The sequence below is a fragment of the Galleria mellonella genome, unplaced genomic scaffold, assembly GCF_026898425.1.
Source record: "Galleria mellonella isolate WM207_F2 unplaced genomic scaffold, CSIRO_AGI_GalMel_v1 utg40, whole genome shotgun sequence".
NCBI lineage: Eukaryota > Metazoa > Arthropoda > Insecta > Lepidoptera > Pyralidae > Galleria > Galleria mellonella.
This window is the reverse complement of record NW_026442094.1, coordinates 4556754-4579854: the sequence shown is the minus strand read 5'-3', so window position 1 is coordinate 4579854 and position 23101 is coordinate 4556754. Positions and strand designations below refer to the sequence as shown.

The 23101-nt window shown below is 31.7% G+C and overlaps 1 protein-coding gene across 1 annotated transcript; it reads left to right on the top strand.

The window, feature by feature from the left end:
* The first annotated feature begins 204 nt into the window (after positions 1-204).
* LOC113517832 (PAS domain-containing protein cky-1-like) lies at positions 205-22452 on the top strand. Its single transcript, XM_052898116.1, has 11 exons — positions 205-760; positions 8967-9148; positions 10098-10171; positions 10244-10333; positions 10842-11030; positions 11349-11533; positions 13769-13875; positions 16544-16694; positions 17456-17767; positions 19435-19580; positions 20798-22452. The coding sequence occupies exons 1-11, from the start codon at positions 750-752 to the stop codon at positions 20989-20991; spliced, it is 1641 nt and encodes a 546-aa protein (XP_052754076.1). The 5' UTR covers positions 205-749; the 3' UTR covers positions 20992-22452.
* The last annotated feature ends 649 nt before the right edge of the window (positions 22453-23101 follow it).

The window sequence follows — 23101 nt, the reverse complement described above, 5'->3', positions numbered from 1 at the left end:
GTTGCAACGAGAGCAACAAACCGCTCATTCCGTTTCATTCCCTCCAACCAACAAGTCAAACTCGAGGAAAAACGTGGTAATGAAACATCTACCCGTCTCGTTCTCACCCATGCTCATTGCAACCGATAGAGCTGTATAAAAACATTTATTTTTATTTTTCCAAAGTGACATCCACTTTCCTGAAATGTCTAATCGAAATTCGAAGGCATATTTGAAATGGGAACTGTCCCCGCCAAAATAAGGGACTCGTTAGAAGCGCAGGCGCATGGTTTTCAACAAAAAAGAAAATAAGGCTCACGAGAAAGAGAGGTTTAGTGTAGGCTTTTTATAGTCGTTGTCCCGATGCGCTGGCGCACGGAAGTATCGAGCTTCAGGATCGGGCCTTAATCTCATTCTAATAAAAAGCTCACGCATAAATTGACGTGCTGTCATTAGGTTTTTAAAATAGTTTTTTTTTCTAATGTCGATGTGTAAACTTGCTGTGAGGTTCTGTAGATGTTAAATTATGTCCGACACGTGCGGTTTATGGTTATTTTTATGGTCGCATTATGACATTATATTTGTGATGTTTTGTGAAAAGGGTTGTTTTTATTATTGAGCAATCATTAGGACTTCATACCTCGGACTGTGTGGTCGTGTTTATTTATCAGTTAATTAGCATCTCTTTTATTAAGGTTATAATGGATTAATTTGTGGTTGAGTGAAGTTCTTTTTTTAACTGTGGAAATTAATTTAAATATTATATCAAAATGTTCTTGAGGTAAGTTTTTAAATTTCTATACTTTTTTTCTTTTTTTTTTTGATATTATAATTATTATAATTATTCTGACATATTTTATGTCAATAAAAAATATGGAAATTTATTTTATTCATAACTTTCCTTCAAATTACAATAAAAATAGAAATGAAATATGTATTTAAACGAAACATATTTAGAATTTTTAATAAGTTTATTTGATTTGACGAAAATTTTTAATCCTAAAGTACATTATAAATCTAGTTACATGAAACTAGTTTCAAAACTTTTAATTAGATCGTGCGTTTCAAGTATAAATCTCCAATTTCAAAGGACATATTTAAAAAAACTAATAAAAAAATAAAAGGTTCTATAAAAAATTTTCACGTTCTAGACTTGTGAATTTTATATAGTTATTTTTATTTTATTACTGCATTAAATTAGTTTCCTTATGGCTGAATAAACAGTAAAAAAACATAATAAATTTTACAATTTTTTTAAGAAGTCTTGTAAAATATCTTCAGTATTTCTTTAGTCTTTATAATTTAAAACTTATTATTAAAAATATAAATATTTAAATCTATTCTGATCAATCCATACTAAAATGTATTCGATACAAATTTATAACCAACCTTCTTGTTTAGTACAATTACCTAACAATTCTTTAAATACAATGCACTAAAATTTAATCCAAAATAAATTAAGCACTAGTAATTAAACAGAATAACTTTCTCCAATATGCATATTTTGAGTTGAAACAACATTATTCAAGTATTTCATACTAAACCCATCACATTGCCATCCTTCAATATTCTTTTTGTACTTACGCTATGCTAGTAGGTACATATCTACTATCATTGGATTTTAAATTGATATAAATATCATACAAAATACACTAGCTTTTTGCCCACTGCTTCGTCGTACACATCGCTTCCAGAATTAGAAAAGTCAATAAAATAGAACACTTCTGGGTATCAGAATAAAAGATATACCTATCTTAGACGGATAGACCAAATTTCTAAAAATTATTGTTTTAGCATCAATTAGTTCTATAATACCTAAATTATTATTTTCTTTATAGCTATTAGTAAGATTTTTCACTACATATATATGTATCGATGCCAGTCAAATACATCGATAACTATCCCTGTTCTTGTTTTAATTAGACAGAAATAAAATATGCCATAAATTCTAGTCCAGTTGATTTGAAAATTAAATAGTAATGTATACGTACAGCTAGTATAGTCTCGGAGAAAAATTAAAAAAAAAAGTAAAAATACCAAACTGATTGAAAAATTAGAAACTTAAAGTTTATCATTTTTTAAACTGCTAATTTCGTGAAATAATTAGCTACTTGTCTTATAATAGTAAAAAAATATTACTAATAAAGAAAATAACATGTAGGTAAAACTACGATAATACTAAGAAATAAAATGACTTACTAATCGCTAGTCTTGTGACACAATAAAAAAACTACTAATAAAAAATATAACATCTTAAACACGAAAAATCAATTATCATTGACAATTGGCAAATACAAATAAAAGGAAAAACATTTATATGCCATGAACATAAGGCTCAATATGCAATGTAAACAAATTATTTAATTAGTCGAACGTGTAAATCTGTTAGCGGGTGCCACTGAAACCAAGTTTCATTGTTACTGAAGTGCTAAATAAAGTACGACCGTGCCTTTACAAACCTACACATGAGTTTTACTACTCTCGTAGAATATTTCTCAAGCGATTGTATACTATTGTACTCTGTCATAGAGTATATATTGATATTATCTCATCACGGGCCTATGTCAATATCTGTTCCAATATGTTCAGTTGTTAAGTAACGTCAGTATCAAACATAACCTTGTATGGAAATAAATTTATTTCACATCTAACTATACGTAATACTCAAATATGGTGACGTCGTAACGATGTTTTTTTTTAAATATATTTGCCTTTTTTTACTAAGACAGTTGATGTAACAGACTTTGTTCTGTCAGAAATATTCGAATTGACAACTAAGAGTCATCGCAATATAATTGTTTTCTCAGACTTTGTGACAGAACTGACTGAAATACGATAACCAGTAAATATGCTTACTACTCCTGTAACTACTCGTAGGAGTGTGGCGACCTCTGGTATCATGAATTTCTAATTTAAACCGCCTAATTTAAACTAATATCCAATCTTGGGGCCATCGGTCCATAGACAAGCGTTCTTCAACTAAGCACATCACTGTGTTGATCACGGTTAAACCGTATATATATATATATATATATATATATATATATATATATATATATATATATATATATATATATATATATATATATATATATATATATATATATATATCTCTCCTTTAAAAGATTACATATAAGTAATATTAATAAGAATACTTCCCCTAAGTATTCCTAACTCTACCAATCCAGAATACTTTTTGAGACGGTGGATATAGTTGCAATGTTTCCCTTTTTAATCGACTTCAAAAAAAGGATATTCTCAATTCGGTTCTATTTTTTTTTTTACGTTGTAAATCTATTTTTATGTAAAAGGATATACTTACATATTGGTTCCATAAAAATTTCTTTTAAATTGATTTAATAGTTTAGTTTTAAATCAAAATAACTTGTTTTACCACAATTAAATTAGATTTTATTTATGGAATACATTTTTAATAATAATAATTAATCCTGCTACCTATATACTGTACTTTAATAAGTAAGTAAGTTTTATAAATATTTAAATTAACCCTGTTCGCCGCACCATAACTATTAAATTTCTTGCTTTGATTTCCACGAGAAAGGTTTTGTCTAGTATGAGGTCAAAGCTCTTTTATAACATAGACTAATTTTGTTTAAGGAAATAAAGTTATTCTTATTCTTTTAAAATATGTTTAAATATTGGTCACTCATCACGAAAACGGATTGAGAAATATTAATGTTTTATACACAAATAGACTATATAGCTGGAATATAAGCTTTTTGTCCTAATTTAAGCAAAACCGCAGGTCGCAGACGGTCAAATTTACCCACGAAATAGCTACATTGAATGAATATTGTCTGAACTGTCATTCATATAGATCTACTACATCACTAATGTATTCGAGAGGAATTTACACGGTTACGTATTCGAATGTACCGTGAAATCACTTCACGGCCCGTATGTATGGAATGCGTTTTTGTGGCCGATAATGAACGAGTAAACGATTACCTATCGCACCGATACATTCTCGATTCGATTGTAAAAAATACAAATAATCGATATTAACCGATGACATTTTCCTTGGTCAAGCCTGAAAAAGATTATTGCAATTTCCTGAAGATAACAGAAATAGAAATAAATCGTTTCTTATGAAATATTGCGCTTCGTAAAAAACTCATTCTGAATTATATTGAGGGGTTTTAATGCAATGTTTATTATGTTTGACGATTATAAAAGAGTTTAGTATTAAAAATACAGATGTAAGCAATAATGTAATCAAATTTTATTGTGTGATTCATTCAGAACGTTTCCGTAGAAAAATTGAGTTTTTAATTTCGATTTTACATTTTAAAAATAAATTATTACGTACTTAAATAAATGTAGTGCTTCTAGATAACCTAGTTCTATTTCTAATTCTCAATTCTAGTGTGTATAAAACTTTTTAACTTTTTTTATATTGGATGTATTGGACTTAATATCATATAGTATATTCAACGGGCCTACCATGAAATATTTTCCGAAATTTCAAGGTCAAACTAATTTAATGTTAAAATTACATATAATGTTTAAAAAATGTTAAAATATCGTTCCTTTGGACTATTGTGATAGTAATTATGACGAACGAAATGTTAAACTGTAAGCCTTTACTAAGCAAAAATACGAAATTGAGCCACAATATTCGAAATTCCATTTCATGGTACACCACCTGGGTTCAGTCTTTAAGTACACGAAAATAAATATTCTAAATATTTCAAATAGGACAATAATCCCTTGGTAGATAGCCATATAATCGTAACAAGCAAACAGAAAGTCTGACTTTCCAGATTACAATAATATTTTGTTAATAAAAAGACAGAATCTGCTTTGATTTTGCTTGTTTTATGTAATTAACTGTCCATCTTACTACAAAAGCGTGTTCCATAACATATTTAAGTTTATATTACAGAGGCGTCCTGGCCCTTTAAAAAAGACGAATATGTATTCTCAAACACGTTTTTCCTATAACTGAAAGCTCCTCTCCATATTCTGGGGTGGGACATTATACTTAGTCCCCCTCTAAATAAGTCTATGTCTAAACAAAAGACAATGTATATTATTAAAAATAAATTTTTGAATATATTTATAAATTTTGATACATAAATTTACAACTAAACATATATAACATTGACTAAATAATATATCGCTCAGACAGAGTTTTTTGAAACACTATTTAGATAAACATGTTATGTTATTATTTTCATGTTTGTTACTCAACACGTAAACAGCTTACACGAGATTAAATTACACGAACTAAGCACGCGGGATAAAGTAAAAGCACCATAATCCTTTTTACATGTGATGACTACATTTTGTATGTTCGTATAATAAATATGGATAAGGAAACATACATTTTATACTCGATTATAACTAAAGTACACATTCATTGGTTGAAAATAACATTTGTAATCAATTTGCAACATGCATATTTATTTATTCTACACCAATTTACATGTTATGGTGAATGGATGATATTTAATCGTTCTGTGGACAGATAGATATATCCTAAATAGATAAACACTTTGGGTAATCTATGACACACGTAAGCTTATAAAATTCTTACAACTAAATAAATGAATAGATACGACTCGTGTGGCTAGTTCGGCCGCAGTAACTGCGGCTAGAATCAAACACTCAAAGTATAAGATTCTCGACCCAGCGGGTCTACCATGAAATGAAATTCCAAAGTTTCGGACTCAATTTCGTGTTTTTGTTCACACCTAAATCGGGCCAGTAAATGGAGCTTAACACTTCGTTCGTCATACATCCTACCATAAAAGTCCCAAGGAATAATATTTTCATATTTTTAATGTTTTTAAACGGTAAGTATTATCTCATTTTAACATCAAATTTGTGTTTCGTTCGGCTCCGACATTTCGGAAAACATTTCATGGTAGACCCTCAGCTTACATCTTCGTTCCCGTTGCTTTTGAGACTACTGGCGTGTGGGGAGCGGAAGCAAAATCCTTCATAAAAGAGTTGAGTCTGCGCATTGCGGATAGGGGCCATGATCGCCGTTCTGGTTCGTATCTGGCTCATAGAATATCTCTGGCAATCCAACGCGGAAATGCCGCAAGTGTCATGGGTACCTTTGGGTCGGGTCACGAACGGGACTCATTGTTGAATTTCTTTTTTGAAAAAAAGAAAAAAAAATGAATTACATAATTAAAAGACAAAACACAAAAAATAAAAAAAAAAATAATATGTTTTCGCCATGTGTCGCAGTGATACAAATAGGATACAGCTGAGTGATAGTATTGCTTAAAAGCAAAGCACTGATTTTTAACTACAAAGTTAGGTTACATGGACGCGAGCAACGTACTATATGTTGCTCTCTCTATGCTGCTATATATAACACCTTGTAGTCTATGCTATCACCAATATAAATTAGTCCTTTAGATATCTTGTAAATGCCTCATATTGAATGATTAACTTTGCTGCAGTGTACTCCAAATGACGATAATGCAGATAGTTTTTTATTATATAATAACTGTAGCATTTCGTTTATAAAACCGTGTATTGCACGATTCTGTTTTTGAATCATTATTTAAAACATTTGTTTTGACTTGCATACAAATATATTATGATTGAAGACGTTTTAGTTATTTTTAGAAAATCACTGTCAACATAATGCCACAATTAAGCAAAACATGTAGAGATGGGATTTGAGTCTTTATATTAAACATAACATTCAAATAAATAAATTTAAAAATAAGCTAATCTTAAAAAAATTAGTGCCAAAGGAATCCATACAAGAGATCTATCTCTTGTTATATTCACTTATAACTTTTTATGCAGCCCATCATTGTTGACAATGATATAAGCGAGTGCACTGTTCCATTATCACCTATAACAAAAAATCTTAGGCATTCAGTTTACAGCCAATTTTCAATTCACATATTGGCTCAAAGTTTCTTGATTATCCCTTCACTTGATTTATAATTTATATTATTCCAAAACTATAGAGTAGTGATTTCGTCTATTTATTTTTATTCTCTTACAGAACACTTTTTTTAAATTCTGTCTTATATATATTCTCTACTACTCACGTACTCCGAATATTATATATTTAGTGTATAAACAACAAACGAAACGTAGATAAAATAAAAAAAAAACAATATATATTAATAAGCAAACAACAAATCATTTTAAACTCAATCAAATTAATAATAAAACGACAGGGCACCAATCATTGTTCCCACAATAATACTTAACGACCAAAAAACAACTAATCACACGGACAAATAAAAATAAAGGCACAAAAGACTCCCAGGGGAGATGAAAGCGCCGCGCAAACGATCGTCGGGTGCGCGGGCGCATGTTAAACATCAAACGGAAAGCTACTTCCTCGGTATACCTGTTAATGATGAATTAATTTACGAATTTCGGTGATTTTTATATGGATATTATTATGAGTCGCACGTGCGGGATTGTATTTTCGTCCGGACCGCTTGAATAACCTGCAGCATCTTACCTTAATTTTAAGAACCTTTTAAAGAAGAGAACATTGTGGCTAATGCTGAGCATAAATTTATACAACACATACAACTGTATATAAAAAAATATACATTAAAAAGTAAATTACATTGATGGTGTTAATTAAACTTATAATAAATGTAGTTGTATAATTTTATTAATTTTCTTCAAAAAAGAAGGAATTTCTCAGTTCAGATGTATTTTTTAATGTTTGTTACCTCGTAACTCCATCAGTTCTAAACCGATTAGGAAAATTATTTTATTATTGAAAGGATACGTATACTCACAAATTGATATCATAGAAATTTTATCAAAATCGGTTCAGTAGCTTAGTTTTTAAATCAAAATAACAGATTTTACTACAATTGAAATTACAATTTTTTAACGAAACAATCTTTTGTATATAATACTTTATTGTTACTAGGCAGTAAATTATGCTATAACCAAAAATACTGTAAGATGAAATTTGTCAAGTATTATTTAACACATAATTATTTACACTATTATCTAAGTTTACTTAACATAAATTTGTAATAGTATAGTACAATTTTTTTTTTTACGGTTAGATCCTACAAAAACTAAATATTTTATTCAAATAACAGTTTATTAACAACAAATCAATGCATCCTGCGACCGACAGATTTACTATTATAATGGCGGATCCGCGCCTTATGTTAATTCTTGGCTTGTCACAAAAGTTGCGCCCGCGCACCTGCCCACCTGTCCGGAACACTGTATCCGCGCATTGTCTACAAATCCTAGAAAAATGTTCACATACCTTTACCATACCATAACAATATTGTTTTTATTGAGACTTAATTTAATGGTAACCTCGCCTGCACTATTGGTGTACGCTGGCAGGGCACAAGTTAGTGGTGATGGGTGAAAATGAACTCAGATCAGTTCACTTAATCACGATAATTTCCAAAGGACCCGCGAGGAGTCTACCTGACCTCATGATTTGAATAAATGTAACCTATTATACTGTCAACGAAGCTCCTGAAAACCATATCCTACATAGGGGGCACCGTGTGAAGGTTGAACTAACAGAGTATATTGCTAACAATGGGACAATTAAAAGCCTATATTAAAATCTCTTTCTCCCATAACAACATATTATCGTCCCACTATTAAACATGTCTTTTTTAATTAAATTCAACTTGCCGTTCCTTAGTCGTCTTTTACAATATTCTGAAGATGAAAAAATTTCGGCACCTTATATAATATCTCTATTCAGTGGTCCCGGCATAGAATAGCCCATCTCTTCCTTTCCCGCGGGTCTTGTTTTTTTTTTATACAACTTAGAATGGCAAACTAGCTAACGGCCCACCTGATGAAAAGTAGAAAAAGCTGTATATAAAAAAAAAAGAAAAAACACTACTTACGTATATATTTCTTATATTAATGGTTAAACTAAGAAGAGCTAACAAACACACAAACTTACTTTTGCAATCATAATATTAATGAAGATTACTAAATTGAACAGAATTAAATGTTTATAACGACGTGTACAGGTTCGAACCAACAAAATCAACAAAGGGCGCCAGCAAAATGCGCCGTGATCTCATCAACGCCGAGATCTCCAACCTTCGGGATCTCCTGCCGCTCCCGCCGTCCACCAGGCAGAGGCTCTCTCAGCTCCAACTCATGGCTCTCGTCTGTGTTTACGTTAGGAAAATGAACTATTTCCAACAAGGTAAGTAAATCATACATTTAATGGAATTGAGGAAAGTTGTTTTAAAAAAAGTGATAATTTCTTAATTTCCATATTATAATACATAATAATAATATGTAAATCGAGAAATTATAAAAAAAAATAACTTATTTTTAAAGATTTTATTCTGCATACATCAAATGATTGCACAATTTTTGTAAAATATTTTATTTTTCTTCATTATTTAATAATTAACTCCCAATAGGAGGAGGCTAATGATCAGCAGTGCACAAATAATGGCTGATATGATGATGATGATGATTTAATAATTGTAAAAATATCAGTTAGGGCGCTGTACAGTTCCATAAATATTGTTACTATATTAAGGATCGAAATAATAGGAATTTGAACGAAATAGATTAAAAACTATCTATTTCTTTGAAATTATCATATGATATAATAATGAATTATTTTTATTTAAATAGATATAAGAACTAAAGAGTAAAACAAAATTTTACTTTATTTATTTATACAGGAAAACCAAGGCTACACTAATATAAATAGAAATAATCCAGAACTACAAAATTTAACTTTATGCATACGAGTATGTGTATATAATATATTTTATTATGTAGCGACTACATTCACTTCGTTTATATTCATAAACTTGGTTTTGATGATATTTTGAAGTTATCAGTTACACTCATTCACTCATTGCTAATTCAGTAAGGCTTTATGCCTAATGAGTGTAAACAAAACAGTACTTAGTAATGTAGTAAACATTTGTGAAAATTTTCCTTCAACGGTTTCCCATGGTCCCAATCTTTCTAAGCTCATCACGTGCCCCCTTATCCGTAATCTTGTCCTTTCGTCTCCCAACTTTTTGTCGACTCACCTTCAGTCACGAAATCATATTAAGACGTTTAAAATGCATTTAGTTCGCTATCTTATCTCTGTTTCACCCATAATTCCGTCTTTCTTTCTGTTTTAGTGTTCAAAAGTCACGAATTCAGTTATCAGTACCAAGAGCAAGCGACTCCCACACCTAATATTGGATTTTCTAAGGTATGTTTCACGTTTTATGTGTAGTCTAGTTGTAAAACTTATTATGAGCTAATGTTTACAATGTCCTTACAGGCCATGAACGGGTTTATGATGATGATGACACAGAATGGGAAACTATTGTACATATCGGAAAACGCGGCGGAATATTTAGGGCATTCTATGGTTTGTATTGAATTTTCTTATGTGTACAATAAATAAATGATGATTAAAATTATAAGTTTATGACAACAGAACAATTGTAAATTTTTTAAATAATACAAATTCAAATTTAATTTATTAATATATAAAAAAAATTCTTCTTACAGTTCGGTCCTATGAGATTGATTCCACATCTCTAGCTATCTGCATTAAGATTTTGACCTATTATAGTAAAACTTTAAATGTTAATAAAATATTTTTTTTTTTATAATATTATTTATGGTAATCGAATTAAAAAGTGTTACAGAAAATATTAAATGTTTTTAAGTTTTTGCCGGACTATTTCAACACGTTTTTATTATGAATTAAAATTTATTTTATGTAAAATTTTTGCTTTCTTTTTTCATGATTTTATGAATTACAATACTATTCATCTAATCAATAACAAATTAAGAGTTATATAATATTATAATTAATTTTCTTGCGCTTAGGCAAAACTTTTTTCGGAAATTAATTAAATAAATATTTTCAGGAGGATCTACTAATACATGGGGACAGTGTATATGACATAATAGACAGACAAGATCACCAGACGGTTCAGATGGAGCTGAATAGAGGCGATAACGCAGAGACTGAAATAGTACCAAAGAATAGACATTTTTTCTGTAGAATGAACGTTTCAAGGAACGCAAGGAGGCAAATGAGATTTGGGGACCAAAAAGTAAGCGTCTTCAATATTATATATAATATATTTTAATGTTGATTTATGGAGTTTTATGTACACATGTATAGACTGGTAATTACTTTCATACGATCCTATTATAACGTTTTTAAATATCAAACTAAAATAATATACCTAATTTGAATTGATTAATAAGTTAAGGAATCAAATATTATTGACACAAAATCCCGTAACAGTAATATCGTTATCTTGAACCTCAGAAAATTGACTCAAAAAATGAGACTTCATATGATTTTGCAATTACAGATCGTGTCATTCCGATAATCTCATTATAAAAAAGTCATTTTCTAATCCTAGGTAGTTCTTGTAAGAGGCCATTACGTATCATACCTGCCGCTGTGCAGCCGCAACGAACCAGTGTTCCTGGCGGTGTGCACGCCGCTCGCGATGCCCGAGACGCGCGAGTGCGTCGTGCACGGCGCCACCAACGTGTTCACCACCGTGCACGCGATGGACATGAAGATACTGCACATCGACGCCAAGTAAGTTACCCGCGCTGCGTGTTGCACTAGCCGTTACCTGCCTCGCCTGCCGCTGTGCAGCCGCAACGAGCCAGTGTTCCAGAAGGGAAGGCAAGAACATACGAAGCGCGGATCCACCATTACGGGCATGCCCACAACCCTAATAGACTTCTGACGACACACTTTCGCAATCTATTAAGAACGATACTTTTAATACTTTTGTAACTTTTGTTAGCGAACAATCAAACGTTTTACACATTTATTGATTTACTGTGTTTCATCCTACGGCATTACCCACATTGAACACTGTACAAAATTTCGCTTAGTGCATCAAATATTTTGTAAATATCTCCTTTGTATTATTGCATTTCATCGGTCATAAGCGAGTTCGTACTCCGACTCGCTCTTGGCCAATTTTCAGGTGATTGTAACCTTTTTTAAGGGCTGGATCCGCACCTAAGACCTACTGAAGTGAATTTATTAAAAATAAGCAATTTCTAGTTATAGTTACTTCGCTTATATATAGAAAGCGGAAAAGTTTGTTTGAACGTGCTAATCTCTGAAAATGCCAATAGGATTTAAAAAAAAAATCCTTTTGAATTTCTTAGCTTATTTCTTGTTGAAAAAATCGGCTATTGAACATCATGTCGAGTCCAAAGATACAATAAATATCGTAATTGATTTATTAAAGCACAAAAAGTATTTAATACTACATAGATTTTATATATAATCTAGGTACTCGATCAATAGTTGAATTAAATGTAATATATACACACACACAATGTCCAAATAACCAAATAATTAAGTTACCTAGATTTAAAGCAATCAATACATAAATCACGACTCAATTAAATTCATAATTTCTGTAACATGAACACTAGCGCGGTGAGAGTGTTCAATTTATTGTATAGCGGTCCCTAGTTAAATTTTAATTAAGTTTGTAAGTGATAGTAAAATGGATGAGATACGAGCTGATGATTCAATTATAATTTTAAAAGGTTTCCACTTAAATAAAGAAGCATCTTTTTATACGAAGCTTTCGGAGATTAATTGCAATGTAAGCAAGTAAAAACTGTTAAACTTGTATATGTAAGTACTAACTACATACATACATATCTGTCACGCCTGTCTCCCATTAGGGTAGGCAGAAACAATGGAACGCCAAATGCTTCGATTCAAACAAACCTCTTTCGCTTCTTCCACATTCATCAATCTTTTCATACAAGTACTAACTACTGACAGCTTAAATTATTTTACTTTGTAATTATTATTATTTCAGCCGTTAACTGTCCACTGCTGAACGTAATGCTTCCCCGTAAGGAGGGTTTACCATTAGTTGCCACGCTTGGCAGACGGGTCGAAAACCACAGTTAGGCTTTTAGAGATGTTTTAAGAGGGACGCTACTGCTCATCCCTCGATCGTCCTTAGTTGCCTCTTATGACATCCACGGTAAAAAAAGGAGTGACCCATTCTATGCTGAGGCACACACGGCAATTTACTTGTAAATACAGGGTGAATTCGAAATCAATCTATTAATGACTATAACCGTTCTCCCCAAGAACACTTCACCAACAGTTGGACTGTCTTTTTTTAATGTAAAATAATGGAATGATATACCCTATAATAATATATCGGTATACTCTGGCGGAGTAAGAGAAGAGGGATTGTTAGTAATGGGGGCGTTAATCCTCATTTCTAGTACATAATATACCTTGTTAGGTCGACCTCCACGCGGTCTCCCATGGAAACCATCGTGCTAAATTCAAGATGTATTCATCACGATGGGCTATTATTATTATTGAAAGACGGGCTTTTTCAAACAGAAAACCTGTGACCCATTATGACGGATTCTTCAAGGATAATATATAAAATAAGCACAAAAATTTCCAGGGAGACCACGTGAATGTCGATCGGACTCTAAAATTGAATTTTATATGTCGTATACAAGTAATATTGATAGCAATGGGATTGTTAATTGCCATTACAAATTGTTTATTGCATATTAGTGATATAAAAAATAGTCTAGTCCGTGCTAATATTATTAATGTAAAAGTGAGTTTGTTTGTTTGTTACCTCTTAGAGTCTTAACGGCTTAACCAATCACTATGAAATTTGGTACATAAGTGTTTTCCGGGATGAAGAACGACATACGCTACTACTACTACTCTTTTTCCGCTCGCTAAACACATTTCAGTCACACGAACAAAGTCGCAGGTAAAAGCTAGTAGGTAAATGCTTGTTTTTATTTGTTTCAGTGGTGAATGGTACTTAGGATGGAAAAAGCAGGAACTATCCGATGTGTCGTGGTACCAACTGCTACACTGGGAAAGTTTACGAGATGCACAGAGTAAACATAGACTGAGTAAGTATACATACATATGTATATGAGATAGAAACAAATTCGCTTACCAGGTGGAGCCTTTATACAAAAGTCGCTTGCATGGGTACCTCTGCTCCATTCTTGTTTTTGTTGGCTATTTCGGTTCGAAATGTGAGATATATCAATGAAATTACAGGATACAGAGGCACAATACCTTAGTTTTTAAGAATGGTAACGCATGTGGAATATCATGGGCGACACATGCTATGTCCATTGTACTGTTCATGTCTATAAGCGGTGTTTACTACTTTATATAAAGTGGGCCGTCAGCTTATTTGCCATTCTATGTTGCATAAATAAAGGTTCGTTCAATTTAGGGTCAACAATGCGCATGTAACACCCCTAATGTTTTTTTTTTATGCAACTTAGAACGGCAAACAAGCTGACGGTCCACCTGATGGAAAGTGGTAATTATCGCCTATAGACATGAGCATAACAGAGTATCAGTATACTCTGTGAAACAGTTTTCACCCATGATACCCCCCATGTGTTGCCATTCCTGAGGACTCAGGTGTTATTCCTCTGTACCCAGTAAATTCACGCCATATCCTACCCTTCAAACCGAAACACAGCCATGCAAACACAACTGCTTCACAGTTGAAACAAGAATGGGATAGAAGTACCCAAGCAATCGACTTTTGTACAAAGTCACCCTCTGGTATGTTGCAAGCGTCCATGAGCTACAGTAACTGTTTATCATCAGACGGGATTATGCTTGTTTGCCACCTTTGTAGTATAAGAAAAACTATAGCCAAACAATTTATATCTCTTTTTTCAATATCCGGCTGCAATGTTTTACATGTAATTAAGTAAACATTTTGATAACAAAAAAAGTAAATAAATGTTGTAAGGTAACAACTTAAGGAAACTGTAAGTGATATTTATTATTTATGTTGCTATTAAAACAATTTGCAAGGTTATGTTTAATGTTTTTATTTTTATAGATAATAAAATAAAATAAAAAAAATATAAAAAATTATATTACTTATTTCAGATCATAATCAATACATGTCAACAATTTTAAAAATATATATATATTACACTAATTGTTTTGTATTGTAAAATCTTCATTGCACATAATTTACAACGGATACATTAAGGGATTTAATTAATAAATGCTCTCTAGTATAAATAGCTCTCAATAGTTTCTTTATTTGAAATTGAATAGCGGATTGGATATTTTATTACTAACTAGCGGCCCGTCCCGGCATCGCACGGGTGGACCTTTTTTAACATTTCCCTTCACTGCTCTGCTCCTATTGATCGAAGCGTGATGAAAAGTATATTATAACCTGCCCAGGAGTATGAAGAATAATTGTACCAAGCTTCGTTAAAATCCGTCGAGTAGTTTTTGTTTCTATAACGAACATACAGACAGACAGACAAAAATTTAACTGATTGCATTCTTGGCATCAGTATCGATCACTAATCACCGCCTGATAGTTATTTTGGAAATATATTTCATGTACAGAATTGCCCTCTCTATAAATTTATTATAAGTATAGAAAATAGATATAGCGTGCTTCCCTTCTTCTCGCCTATAATTAATATTGATCATACTAAATATTGCATTTCATATACTTTTAATTACAAGAACTTGTAAAATTTTACAATTCTTTTTTTTTATTATATTTTTTAAACTTGAAAGAAAATCGAATTAGTAATGAGGAGATCCTGCTTAGGGTTAAGGAAAAAAGACAAATTATTAGAACTATTGAAGACAGGAGAAAAATGTTAGGATACTTGATACGATACGACGAACTTATGAACATTATAGTAGAAGGTAAGATAGAAGGAAGTAGAGGCAGAGGGAGACCGAGACGTAGTTACATCAGGCAGATTAAGGAAGGAGTTGTTGTCGTGTCGTATCAAGAGGTGAAGAGACTGGCTGAAAATGGTAGTGAGTGGCAAGAGCTCCACCGACAAGAGCGCAGCATTTAAATAGGATAGATAGATAGAAAGAAAATTAAAAACTCTTACTTTTTATAGCGGCACATTACTACTTTTTGCAGTGGTATCCCATTCATTCCTGCTTCGTACATCTGGGTTGGGGAATTAGCTCCCTTCTTCAGATTTCTCCTTACATTAAAATATGGGACGTTAAAAAAAACTTGTCTACAAACATTTAAAAGACCGGCAACGCACAAATCTCTTCTCGTACTGCAGGTGTTCATAGGCGACAGTAGCCGTTTTCGATCAGGTGATCCGTCCGTTCGTTTGCCTCCCTAACAATAAAAAAAATCTATAAGGCAGACCAATCAATATAGATTTTTTTTAATGGGTGAAAATGGAATGGTAACCCCGCCTGCGTAATTGGTGTACGCTGGCGGGGAATCAATATAGATTGTCTATATTGAAAAATAAAACACTATGTTATTTAAGATTTTAGTATTGATAATGAATTGGTAACCCCGTCTGTGCTATCGGTACACGTTGGCGTGGCACCAATAAGAGTGATAAGTGACGATGAAAGCAGCTATGTTAGCCCGTCGAATTCCACTAGAATTAACCACGATTCCAGGAAAAACCGCGTGGAAGATAACCAGATAGGATGGGTTGCTAGTAATGGGGAAATAAGACCCCACTACTGTCCCTTTCCCCCTACTTGTTTCATTGAAAATAATGTAACAAGTGCTTGTCTTTGTTACAGTAACACAGTCTGAACAGGACAAATGTTGTATCCTACTGGCGAAGTTACAGCAACGTTCTGGACAATTCCTGTGGGTCCATATCGTATTGCAAGTAAAGGACGCGGCGGACTCTCCAAGGCAGTTCATTGTAGCCACAAATCAGATATTAAGGTATATTTACACTATGTTTATATTAACAAGAAAACTATACAGCTATTTGTGTATTTGTTTTTTAACACGTTATGCGTATACTTATTAAGTTTCAATCAATTTTGAAACCAATGGAATTCAATATTTTTCCAAAGAATAATAAAATAATTTAAGCATGTTTTACAAAAAAAAAAACAACTTCAATTGTAGCAAAAAAAGCTTTTGATGAAAAACTAAATGAACCGATTTTTATCAATTTCTATAAGACCAATCTGAAAGTATGTCCTTTCAAACAAAAAAAGAGTTTTCCAAATCGGTTTATAAATGACTAAATCAAGAACCTCCTCCTTTAATTAAATCGATTAAAACTTACAAAAAATTTAAGAATCTTCTGTACTAACTTTAATTGGTAATTAATTAATTGTGACATAATATATCTAATAGAAACAAAGAAAAAAAAAATTAAAAAGATTATAACAATTTATTGAGAAAGAAAATTCGATTTCAAATAAAATAGAGGTTTCTAGAAATTCAATCTTTCGAAATTTTACTAAAATTATGTTCACTATATAAACTAACACAACCTCAAATATATTACATATTATTTTAGTTAGTTGTATGTTAGTTTAGTTAGTTTAAAATCATGTAGGTTACTTAGGACTTCCTCAAATCTATGGGGGACCGTATATTCAGCAATGGACATATAACGACTGATACCATGATCAAAGTTCAAACTACGTGGTAGACCGAATTTTATATTATTAATTCCATTTTATCTACAGTGAAGAAGAAGCTTCAATAATGATGGCCAACTCCTGGTTATACCAATACTACGGTTACCAAAATCAACCGTGCAACATGATAGACCCTAGATGCCAAAAGTTCTTCAGGAGAGAGCAATGCTATCAAGAGCCTTACCAGGAAACATATCAGTATATAGAAAACCAGGAGTTGGAGTATACGGGGTACCACGTGTCGTCGTATGTGCAAAATAAAGGTGTTGAGGAGTTCAGTGGTTGCGAACGGGTGTACCAGGATAGAGGCCCTGTTGACTATTCCACTCATTCTCCACAATCTACTATTAGTGAAGAAAGGTAAATTTATTTATTTATTTTATTTTTAGTCCAATAGTATTATAACAATTCTATATTTTAATAGAGGATTTGAGAACTAATCATTTGTCGTGATATGAGTATGTAATGCGCAGGAAAGAAGAGAATATGGTAAGAAAGGTATTATGTATGAATGTGGATGGTTATAAGTGAAGAGGAATACAAAAATAGATGGATGGATTGTATGAAGGATGACTTCATTTTGTGGATCATAATTGAATGGTAACCCCACCTATCTATCCCCAGCTATCGGTATACACCGGCGGGACACCTGTGAAGGATGATAGGTGAGGATGAAGCATGTCAGTTAGTCTATCATGACGAATTCAACAGGAATTGTTCACGATGGTTTCCAAGGGGAACCACGTGGAGATCGACCTAATAGGACATATTAGCAATGGGGCTGTCAAACTCCATTGCTAACAATCACTTTTCACCGGGCGACATGATTAGAAAGCCAGAATAGCGAGATGACTACAAATAGAGTTACAAAAGAAGAAAACATATTATGCCAACCCCAAATAGATAAGGAAAAATTTTAAAAAGTAACAGAACAGTTTTTTATTTTACTTTGGTTTTAAATTTCTTGTGCATTTATAAGTAAAACGTACAGCATTCAGTGTATTGCGTTTCAGCTTAACAGAATAACAAATATCTTTTAATTTAAGAACACCCGGATTAACTTACATGTATTTTAATCGCGATTGCGTGACTAGTTTCGTGCCATCCGGGACCCTTAGTCATGAGCGGCCGTAACGCGAGCTCGAGCTTGATATTAAAATATAGTATGTACTTAAAAAACATATAACAATAAATATTTTTACAAATTTGCACATTAAATATTCAAAAAATTTAGAACAATTTTGATATACATACAGACAAAAATAAAGGTGTTTTAATACTTTTATTTACTGCACAATTGTACAAGTCAAAAGCTGGCAGATAAAAACAAACATACACCAAGATCACTAAACATAATTTGTACGCGTCATGTCACAAGCGAGCAATATAAATAAGAAAATCATCACCCTGTCCGTCTGTCCGTCCATCCGCGTAATTTGACACCTCTCATTACCATATTTATTGTGAACGTTCCGCTACAAAAATATTAATGTAGTATATGAAAATATCGTGTCATTTATACCTTCGCATTAAAGTTCAGTTTTGAATGACCATATTTATAAACGATTGCAAACACAATGGGGTAGTTGTAAACCAAATACGAGGAGGTTTCAAAAGTGAAGCGTCTCTCTGTGATAGCTTTTTAATATGGCTTGTAATACTTTAACATAGTATAGTATAACTATTTACAATTTATCATCTGTACATATTAAAATTAAATTAATTTGTCCTACAAAAAATACTTCGTTCGGGACAAAATTATTAGGTACTAGCTTTTACCCGTGACTTCGTCTGGGATATGTTTGCTGGTCAAGATAAAATATACCAAATTGCATAGTGAACCTCCAACGCGGAAATGCCGCAAGTGTCATGGGGACCTTTGTGTCGGTTACGGATGATAAATATGACTGATCATTAATTTAATTTATTTTTTAGATTAAAAAATTAAAAATAATAATAATAACTTATGTAATAACTTTACTAATAAACAAATATTTTAAATATTATATTTCTTAACTTGTCCATAGATCTCCTCATCATTACGACGCTCCGTCAGAGATAGTGGTAAACAGTAATATGTATATGTACCCACATCATGGCAAGAGGGAATACTATGAGCAATATCCAAGAGTTACATATATGCAAGGACCATGTTCAAGTGGTTCATTAGATGGTAAGACAATATTTAATTATTCATTTTTCATTATTCTATAATTTACGTAATGTATTCAATATTTTTGTCTATCTTATCTTTCTAATATAACGAAATTTAAAATAGAGGATGATACTTGGGAGATATTTAAGAAAAAATAATATGAAAGGTCTTAATAGGACCAATAGATACTAAAACAATAATTTTTAGAAATTTTATCTCTCTCTGTTTGTATGTTTTTACGATATCACGCAAAAACTACCGCGTCAAAACGGATGCAATTTCCACAGCTGTGTTCCGGAAGGTCTTAAATTATACACATATAGTATATTAGTTTTATATAATAATTTTATACACAAATCATCAGCGTGTATTTTTATCCCATTTGTATTACTGCCGCCAAGTACGTAATGTTCATCACAGTTTGTGTTCATACGCAATGTTCATCACAGTTTGTGTTCATACGCAATGTTCATCACAGTTTGTGTTCATACGCAATGTTCATCACAGTATGTATTTATACGTAATGTTCAACACAGTATGTGTTCCTACACATGTTCATCATAATATATTTTATCATTTCCATGATGCTACGTATTTAGCTTTATGTTTAATGACGATAGTTACCGCTTTCTATCAATAACGTCAACAGTTGGTTTTCTATTGTGAAAAAATATTTCGACCCTGTCTAAACATATTTTCAGTTAAAGAAAAAAAAATCACTTGATTTTAATTTCACTCTTTACCTTGCGTAATTGCACCTTATTTAAGGGTCAATTAAAAACATTTATTCAGTAAGGGTACAATCACCTATGCATTCGGTAAGTCGTACCTTTTTTTACCCAAACGTAGAACGATTCACCTTTCCGTGTGTGGGGAACACCTATAATCTGTGTGTGTCTTAAAAAGATGCGTGAAAAAGCAGTTAGTAAGTGAACATATTGGGACCGATGGGAACATTAACTTAATTTATAGTTTGATTACAAACATTATTTCATGCATTGTACATCGTGTTTATTACTTAATTTTAAGCTATTTGGTAAAAAAAAGTTTAAAGAATTAGGCATGTTTAATATTTCTCAATTTTTTCTAAGCATAAACTAAGATATGAAGATGTTGCCTTCTAGTATTAGAAGTTTCAAGACCACTCTAGTTTTATATGAAGGTCTCTAACGTAATCTATTGTCATATGCAAATATTTTTTTCTAAGCATTAATTACTCCCTTTTTTATTTGCAGCTATAGAATATCCAAGTCCGAAACGCATGCGCTTAGTGCCTGCCACGTTAGCAGTTGAAGAGGATGGCATGGACCGCTGGAACCCAAGCCCACCCTGGTCGGACACCACCCTCAAACTACCAGAGTACACCCAGCGTTTCACATACAACCACATGATGGCAATACCGCCAAATGAAAGAGCTATGGTCACCTAACAAACACCATAAAATTGTACATATTTTACTAGAATCAGCTTCCACCAAAGTGCGCATGAACCACGCACACAAAAACTATACAGGGGTTCTCAATTCATTTCTCAGAGATTCCTAACATTGTGTGTCAATCTTTGTGCTGGATATGTCTAATAAGTTTGGTTAAAATCATTTTTAAAAACAAGTATTTATTTATTATCCTTAGGATTTATCATCAGACTGGGTCGTCACGTAGGGTTATAATTATGTCAAAGCAAATCAAATGAGCCCAAAAACGACGGATTTATCCGTCGGTCCGAGTTCCTATATCTACCGTCCTTCTTCATCATCAAACTATGACACACCATAATATATTGTCAGTGAACTTATGCTTGAGGATGTCGGAATTTGAGACGAGGATATCTAATATATAATATTGTGGTTCAATTCAATCAATCAATGAAAACTGCAGCGGTAGCAGCTCGGTGATTGGGACCATTCCATCTTCTCTGAGACCTTCTCATCCTTTAATGGTGGCTAAAGTCATTCAATCGTAAACTCATTCAATCGTAATGTCATTCAATCGTAATGTCATCCAATCGTTCTCGGTATCAGATACTTATTTTATTAATAATTTTTATAACTTATTAATAACAAATCTATTTGGCATATTATTAAAATGGCAAATTATTACATCATATTTATTGAGTAATTTTTATTTATATATCAATTTGCAATTATGTAGTGTATTGCCAAATGTCTAATCATAAATTAATGTATTAAATATCTCTTTTACCCTCCCGTTAAAGTTTCGCTGTCGATTATTTCTCAATACTTTGTTAAAACTACTTTTTTATTATATTGTTTAAATAAGTCAACACAAAAGTTTAATAATAATGTATAAATTAATAATCAGTATAAATTTATTCAATTCTAAAATAAATTCATATGTTTTAAAGTATTATTCAATGTTCTTTGAATCTCTTGCTTTATGAAATATAACATGCATAATAAAAAGTTGCTGAAATTAATTATTAAAAATGTATTAAAAATATTTATTTCGCCTCATAAAAGTTGATTGTAATAAATTTCAAACATTACCCCTAAATATCGTTTCTATTATCAAAATTCAAAATACTGTAAATAAAATCATTAACAATTTTAATGTTATATATTATATTTATAATTAAGGTTGTTCCTATAAAAAATTGAGCTCAATAATAGATGGAGTATATAACAGTATTTTTAGTCTAAGTGTCATGTCAGAATTTTTTTTTGTTATTTTTTCTTTTTAAATTAAGTTGTAGTGATTAAAAAAAGCAATGAACGATTCCGTCCAAATATTTTGTGCATTGCATTCCAAAGGAATAGATAAAACTTTTTTTTGTTGTATATAAATGTATTATTAAATTGTTAAGCGCTTGTAAATAAATCTATAGTATTTAAACATAAGTTATACTGGAAAATAAATTAAAATAAATAATAAAGAAATATGTTCCTCTTATTTATATCACCTAGCTGTCTTATCCAAGAAACAAAATAGATAATAGAATCCACGAACCAGTATGATAGTATTGTGTTTCTGTAATGACAAAAACAGTCAAATTAAAATCAATTCGAAATGTACAGAGTGAAATATCATTATTGAAATCGATCTTGATGCACCATAATCTATAAACTAATCAACCAACTTCAAAAAAGGAGGAGTTTCTTAATTGACTTGTATTTATTTTATGTTTGGTACCTCATAACCCTGTCATTTATAAACCAATTTGGAAAATTATTTTTTCTGAAAGTAGGTAGGTAGGTATATCCTTTCAGATAGGTCCAATAGAAATGTTATTAAAATCGGTTCAGTAGTTTAGATTTTAAATAAAAAAAAAAGAACTAGTTTTGTCAAGATTAAAGTCGGTGATTTTGTGGAACAAAAACTGTTACAGAAACGAAGAAAATAAAACTACATTATACAATCTTGTAGCTGAAATAGATCTCTACTAGACCATAAGGCCTCAAAAATAGCAACGTATTCACAGTATATTCTATTACAACTATGGTTAATACCTTTTGAAGACGGTTACTTTTGAAATTCTAAATTGTGTAAAATTCAAGGTCACGAAGTAATATAGAATTATTC

What these genes read in the sequence shown, in the direction of transcription:
- LOC113517832 (XM_052898116.1), top strand. An exon ending in AATGAACTATTTCCAACAAG is followed by an intron (nt 9,149 to 10,097) that starts GTAAGTAAATCA and finishes TTTCTGTTTTAG; the next exon opens with TGTTCAAAAGTCACGAATTC. An exon ending in GCCACAAATCAGATATTAAG is followed by an intron (nt 16,695 to 17,455) that starts GTATATTTACAC and finishes TTTTATCTACAG; the next exon opens with TGAAGAAGAAGCTTCAATAA.